Below are 7,787 nucleotides of genomic sequence, written 5' to 3' on the forward strand. Positions count from 1 at the left end.
GATGTTGCCTGTGCAACGGCAAAGAGAATGACTGGGGTGGGCGGAGCCTAGGAGAGATCATGTGACCAGCTTTGCTGGGACTCTTTGCCATTTCCTGTTGGGGAAGAGAATATCCCACAAGTAAGGATGACGCCGTGGACCGGACACACCAATGTTGGAGAAATTAAATTTCAAACAATTAGAATAACAGTATTAATCAAATTATGATTCTGCGTATCAGAAGTCAAGAAAAAAATTAATTTTGGCTCAATGACAAAATGGTGCATTGCGTTTTTACTTAGCCGGAAATTGACTTTCTGCCATAACTGTCTTATTTTTGGGCAGTACCAAAAGCAATGAAGTAAGTCCGCTGCAGGGGAACGACATTTATAACAGTAGCCATGTTGTTCTTGTGCCCATCTAGCTAGTCTTTTTGGTGAGATATATGTATTATTAAGAAGCTTAAGGTGAGATTCCTTCCATGAGGAAGAAAGGGGAGCACCACATACCCACTCAATACCTTTACTAATTGTATCATTATCAATCTCTTCGAAATGCTTAGTCCAATATGATAATAGCTACGCCAGATTTAGTTTTGCCAGCAGAATTTTATATAGTAATGCAATTGAGTGATTCCCCTGCCTATATAGATTAATATAGTCGCCTACTTTATCCAATTGTCTCGACCAAGGCCCCAACTGCATTTTTTTGTGGATAAAATGTTGGAGTTAAAGATATACATAAAAACTCTTGTTCGATAAATTATACTCAGAGGCAATACTCTCAAAAGTTCTCATACCTACCCCCCCCCAATCGAAAAATTGTACTACTAAGTTTAACCCCTTAGTGACCAGAGCACTTTTCCATTTTCTGTCCGTTTGGGACCAAGGCTATTTTTACATTTTTGCGGTGTTTGTGTTTAGCTGTAATTTTCTTCTTACTCATTTACTGTACCCACACATATTATATACCGTTTTTCTCGCCATTAAATGGACTTTCTAAAGATACCATTATTTTCATCATATCTTATAATTTACTATAAAAAAAATGATAAAATATGAGGAAAAATGGAAAAAAACACACTTTTTCTAACTTTGACCCCCAAAATCTGTTACATATCTAAAACCACCAAAAAACACTCATGCTAAATAGTTTCTAAATTTTGTCCTGAGTTTAGAAATACCCAATGTTTACATGTTCTTTGCTTTTTTTGCAAGTTATAGGGCCATAAATACAAGTAGCACTTTGCTATTTCCAAACCATTTTTTTCCAAAATTAGCGCTAGTTACATTAGAACACTGATATCTTTCAGGAATCCCTGAATATCCCTTGACATGTATATATTTTTTTTTAGTAGACATCCCAAAGTATTGATCTAGGCCAATTTTGGTATATTTCATACCACCATTTCACCGCCAAATGCGATCAAATACAAAAAATTGTTCACTTTTTCACAAATTTTTTCACAAACTTTTGGTTTCTCACTGAAATTATTTACAAACAACTTGTGCAATTATGGCATAAATGGTTGTAAATTCTTCTCTGGGATCCCCTTTGTTCAGAAATAGCACACATATATGGCTTTGGCGTTGCTTTTTGGTAATTAGAAGGCCGCTAAATGCCACTGCGCACCACAAGTGTATCATGCCCAGCAGTTAAGGGGTTAATTAGGGAGCTTTTAGGGAGCTTGTAGGGTTAATTTTAGCTTTAGTGTAGTGTAGTAGACAACCCCAAGTATTGATCTAGGCACATTTTGGTATATTTCATGCCACCATTTCACCGCCAAATGCGATCAAATTAAAAAAAACGTAAAATTTTTCACAATTTTAGGTTTCTCACTGAAATCATTTACAAACAGCTTGTGCAATTATGGCACAAATGGTTGTAAATGCTTGTCTGGGATCCCCTTTGTTCAGAAATAGCAGACATATATGACTTTGGCGTTGCTTTCTGGTAATTAGAAGGCCACTAAATCCTGTTGCGCCTCACACGTGTATTATGGCTAGCAGTGAAAGGGTTAATTAGGGAGTTTGTAGTGAGCTTGCAGGGTTACTTTTAGCTTTAGTGTAGAGATCAGCCTCCCATCTGACACATCCCACCCCCTGATCCCTCCCAAACAGCTCCCTTCCCTCCCCCACCCCACAATTGTCCCCGCCATCTTAAGTACTGGCAGAAAGTCTGCCAGTACTAAAATAAAAGGGTTTTAAAAAAAAAATGAATTTTTTTTAGCATATTTACATATGCTGTGTAGGATCCCCCCCTTAGCCCCCAACCTCCCTGATCCCCCCCAAAACCGCTCTCTAACCCTCCCCTCTGCCTTATTGGGGGCCATCTTGGGTACTGGCAGCTGTCTGCCAGTACCCAGTTTACAATAAAAAGTGCTTTTTTTTTGTTTGTTTGTTTTTTCTGTAGTGTAGCTTCCCCCCCCCCACAGACAAACCCCCACCACCTTACTGATTGTTTAAATTTTCTATTTTTTTCTATTTTTTATTTCCACATTTTCTGCAGTGTAGCGGTTCCCACCCGCTCCCTCCCCGTGCACGCGCCCGCCCCCACCCTCCCGTGCACACGCGCGCGCCCGTGCGCGCCCCCAGCCACCCCCGCCCACGATCCCGCCCCCCTTCACATCCACAGGGCCATTGATGGCCGCCACCCGCCTCCCGGTCCGGCTCCCACCCACCAACACAGGGAGCAACCGATCTCCGGTGCAGAGAGGGCCACAGAGTGGCTCTCTCTGCACCGGATGACTTACAAAGGTTATTGCAGGATGCCTCCATATCGAGGCATCACTGCAATAACCGGAAAGCAGCTGGAAGCGAGCAGGATCGCTTCCAGCTGCTTTCCACACTGAGGACGTGCAGGGTACGTTCTCAGGCATTAACTGCCTTTTTTCTGAGGACGTACCCTGCACGTCCTCAGTCGTTAAGGGGTTAAACCTTTATCGGTCCACCTATTAAATACCTGATATTGGAGCCCAGGTTGGAATTCTGGGTGGCCTCTAATTGGTAAAAAAGCTGATATATAAAAGTTGATCAACTGAGAACAAAGTAACTGCCATGATTTAATCACATTGTAAATACTAATCATTATTTTAATGTTTCCAGGAAGTTGCACATATGGACAGTGTAGAATCGCTGTGAGGGAGAGAGGATGTATAAGATTTTCCTCCATTTTTATATTAGTGAAATAGTTAGAAGAAAAAAGCCAATCCACTCCATAGCATGCAAGAATGGCAATGTTATATGCCCTAATATCTGAAAATGCCAGGCCTCCAAATTCTTTAAGCTGCGATAGCTTAGCTATAGAGAGTATATGTCTATTCTTCTTCCAGAGAAAGTCAGCACATGCCCTATTAAAAATCTTAATATCCTTATCTTGTATAAACAGAGGTAGATTATTCATAATATATAATAATTGTGTAAAGAGAATAGATTTAATCATTATCACCTTAGCGGTCAACGAGAGTGGAAAGACACTCCAGCGATGTAGTTTAGGTATTATATATGAGAAAAAAGGCGTGTAATTAAGTTTATACCACATATTAGGATCTTTATGTAAATTAATGCCGAGATATCTAAAACTTTCTACTTCTCTTATCCTTGTTTTTGTATATCGATATAATTTCTGATTTTGCTGCATTCACTTTATATCCAGAGATTGAACTGAAGAGGTTAAAGATCTTTAGGGCTATTGGAATATTTTTTTTAGTATTTTTAAAATAAAGTAATAGATAATCAGCATATAATGAAAGGACACATACGGCTCCCCCAACTTATTCCAGTCAGTTCTTGCCTAAAGTATACTGCCAAGGGTTCTATAGCAATGTTAAAAAGAAGCGGGGAAAGAGGGCAGCCTTGCAGAGTCCCTTTTTTAACTTAAAAAAAGGTGTTTGACTGCCATTGACCAAAATAGCAGAAATAGGAAAATTATATATAGCCTTAATAAAGTTTATTAAATTTCCAAAAAAGCCAAAATTGGACAGAGCATTATAAAGATGCTCCCAAATTATTAAATTGAAAGCTTTCTCAGTGTCAATTAGAACCATAGCAAAATCCTGTTTAAAAGATACTTTATCCTTGTGCAACTTGTTCCAAAAATGCTCAAGAAACAGAATTTATGTTTACCTGATAAATTACTTTCTCCAACGGTGTGTCCGGTCCACGGCGTCATCCTTACTTGTGGGATATTCTCTTCCCCAACAGGAAATGGCAAAGAGCCCAGCAAAGCTGGTCACATGATCCCTCCTAGGCTCCGCCTTCCCCAGTCATTCGACCGACGTAAAGGAGGAATATTTGCATAGGAGAAATCATATGATACCGTGGTGACTGTAGTTAGAGAAAATAAATCATCAGACCTGATTAAAAAACCAGGGCGGGCCGTGGACCGGACACACCGTTGGAGAAAGTAATTTATCAGGTAAACATAAATTCTGTTTTCTCCAACATAGGTGTGTCCGGTCCACGGCGTCATCCTTACTTGTGGGAACCAATACCAAAGCTTTAGGACACGGATGATGGGAGGGAGCAAATCAGGTCACCTAGATGGAAGGCACCACGGCTTGCAAAACCTTTCTCCCAAAAATAGCCTCAGAAGAAGCAAAAGTATCAAATTTGTAAAATTTGGTAAAAGTGTGCAGTGAAGACCAAGTCGCTGCCTTACATATCTGATCAACAGAAGCCTCGTTCTTGAAGGCCCATGTGGAAGCCACGGCCCTAGTGGAATGAGCTGTGATTCTTTCAGGAGGCTGCCGTCCGGCAGTCTCATAAGCCAATCTGATGATGCTTTTAAGCCAAAAAGAGAGAGAGGTAGAAGTTGCTTTTTGACCTCTCCTTTTACCAGAATAAACAACAAACAAGGAAGATGTTTGTCTGAAATCCTTTGTAGCCTCTAAATAGAATTTTAGAGCACGAACTACATCCAAATTGTGCAACAAACGTTCCTTCTTTGAAACTGGATTCGGACACAAAGAAGGCACGACTATCTCCTGGTTAATATTTTTGTTAGAAACAACTTATGGAAGAAAACCAGGTTTAGTACGCAAAACCACCTTATCTGCATGGAACACCAGATAAGGAGGAGAACACTGCAGAGCAGATAACTCTGAAACTCTTCTAGCAGAAGAAATTGCAACCAAAAACAAAACTTTCCAAGATAATAACTTGATATCAACGGAATTTAGGGGTTCAAACGGAATCCCCTGAAGAACTGAAAGAACTAAATTGAGACTCCAATCAAAAAACTCTAAGCCATCTCCGTGGAGATGTTGCCTGTGCAACGGCAAAGAGAATGACTGGGGAAGGCGGAGCCTAGGAGGGATCATGTGACCAGCTTTGCTGGGCTCTTTGCCATTTCCTGTTGGGGAAGAGAATATCCCACAAGTAAGGATGACGCCGTGGACCGGACACACCTATGTTGGAGAAATCATATATGTCCGGCGTATATTATTTGTAGGGGGATCTACCCTGTCATGAAGCCTGACTGATCTAAATGTATCACTTCCTGTAAAAAGTTTTTTTAGTCTGTTAGCAACAATAGAAGTGATTTGTAATCTGTGTTTAATAAGGAAATAGGTCTGCATAACCCAGGATCTAATGGATTTTTATCTTTTTTTGAGAATGAGGGTAATAATTGACGCTGAAAAGAATCGGGACATTGGGGCTTTTTTGATATAATACTCATTAAATAATCTGGTTAGGGTATTAACAATTTCAGCTTTAAGTAGCCTAGAGAAATCCACCAGGGGTCTTACCAAGTTTAGCATCCTCTATAGCCTTCAGAACTTTATCTGGCACAGGTGATCTTACTCCAAAAAGCCCTGTTGTTCTCTGGATAAATTACCTTAGATGCATATATGTTTTGGTAATAATTAAGGAAAATCATTTTTAAATCAGTTAATTCTGTATAATTCTTATTGCCATCAACTATACTTTCAATCATATTATTCTTTTTCCTAACCTTATCTAGTCTGGCTAAATATTTATAGTTAGCAGATTTGCCATAACATCCAGCATACACAGCATTCATTCTAATCTCCTCACTGGTCATTTTAGAGTTTAAGAAGAGATCCCTGTCTTGCCTAGCTATTTTGTATTTGTCCCAGTATTCTTTAAGCGGCATGTTTATATATTTTCTATAGGCATTAGTAACTGGGTTTGCCAGCTGTAATTTGCAAGCTCTAAGTTTCTTTTTGGCAATTACCATATAGGCTTTTATCATGCCTCTAAAATACACCTTTGCTGTTCCCAGAAAACTTCTGGTTTATCTAAATATAAATAGTTATCCTCACTATATTCCTGCCACATGTGTCGTAGCCAGTTTTGAAATGGTATATTTTTTATTAAATGTTTTGGAAAATAGAAATTCCTCATTGCTTCCACCGGAGCAGTTCAGGGTTCAATCTCCAGCGAAATTATAACATGATCTGTTAAAACAATATCATTTATCTGAGCCCTAGTTCCAACTTTGAAAAACGAGCTAGAAACTAAAAAAAATCGATCCGAGAAAAGGATCTATAGGATCTAGATTCACATGTATAAGATTGGACTGGTTGCATTTCTAACTCTACAATCATAGCTTGTACTTTAAATGTCTTTGATCATTATATAGCATAAGGTTGCTGTAAATGGCTACTAGCACTTCACATTTTCTTAAAAAAAAAAATATATATGGTGTGTTTAAATTTCTCTTGAAGTTTAAATTCCATAACTCAGAAAGTACCAAATTTATTTATTTCTAATTCCCATGGTTTGTAGTAACTCTCAATCCTACTTTAAGGGACATGAAACCCAAAATGTTTCCTTCATTAATCAGATAGAGCTATTATCTAATTTGCTTTGTTCTCTTGGTATCCTTTGTCAAAAACATACCTGAGTAGGCTCAGGAGGTGGGAGCAAGCTTCTGATTGGTGGCTGCAAATATATGCCTTGTCATTGGCTTACCAATCTGTTCAGCTTGCTCCCTGTAGTGCATTGTTGTTCCTTCAACAAAGAATAACAAGAGAATGAAGCAAAATTGATGACAGAAGTAAATTAGAAAGTTGTTTTAAGATATATGCGCTATCTGAATCATGAATTAACATTTATGGGTTTCATGTCCATTTTAAAGTCCCAAATGGTTGCATTTATAGAATGCTCAGCTAAATGTTGCATGATAATATTAAATGAATAATAATTAAATGGGACTATCTGTACACCAATCTGATTTCATTTGAGAAAACTGAAAAGATAAAATATAAAAGGAAAGTGTTACATACCTCGACAACATAGCCCAAATCACGAACGTAATCTCGCTCAGTTTCCACTAGTTCTTGTAATACGTAGCTGTGAAAATGTAAATGTAAAATGAATACATATTGACCTTCTAGGAATTCCATATATTTGAAATAAATAGATGTTTGCCAGCAAAAATAAAATTTAAATAATTAAAGGGAGATAAAAATGTTTACTGAGTAACCTAAAAAAAATAAAAATACTTTAAATGTTCCTTTAAGTAAAATTGTGTTATGAATCTCTACACCAGTGGTATTTAAAAGGCACCAATCGTCAGATTAAAATTATACTTCGAAAAGTAAGATTTGCAATATTTACATGGCAAATTTATTGTATACAGGTGGAAATACCTCCAGAAAAGTAAATACCGTCGTCTCTTTTGACATGGTTTGATAATACTTTGGATTCAATTTTTTTCTAAGACATATACTTCAAAGAGAGACTTAAAAAAAGTCAAATGAAAATGTTTGGTAATAAAGCCTGTATAAAGGGTTAACAAATGTATATCAAAAACAGTAAGCAGTCATAAAATTAAAGGGA

The 7,787-nt window shown here is 37.9% G+C and overlaps 1 protein-coding gene across 6 annotated transcripts in view; it reads right to left on the reverse strand.

Moving 5' to 3' along the window:
* The window catches only part of LOC128660571 (triple functional domain protein), a 763,036-nt gene that overhangs the window by 61,317 nt on the left and 693,932 nt on the right, over positions 1 to 7,787 (reverse strand). For all 6 annotated transcript variants that reach the window (XM_053714497.1, XM_053714496.1, XM_053714493.1 and 3 more), the window contains exon 39: positions 7,232 to 7,298. In XM_053714497.1, coding sequence (XP_053570472.1) covers positions 7,232 to 7,298 — 67 coding nt within the window. The remainder of the gene's footprint in view (positions 1 to 7,231; positions 7,299 to 7,787) is intronic.

The sequence above is a fragment of the Bombina bombina genome, chromosome 5 (genome assembly GCF_027579735.1).
Source record: "Bombina bombina isolate aBomBom1 chromosome 5, aBomBom1.pri, whole genome shotgun sequence".
Taxonomy (NCBI): Eukaryota; Metazoa; Chordata; class Amphibia; order Anura; family Bombinatoridae; genus Bombina; species Bombina bombina.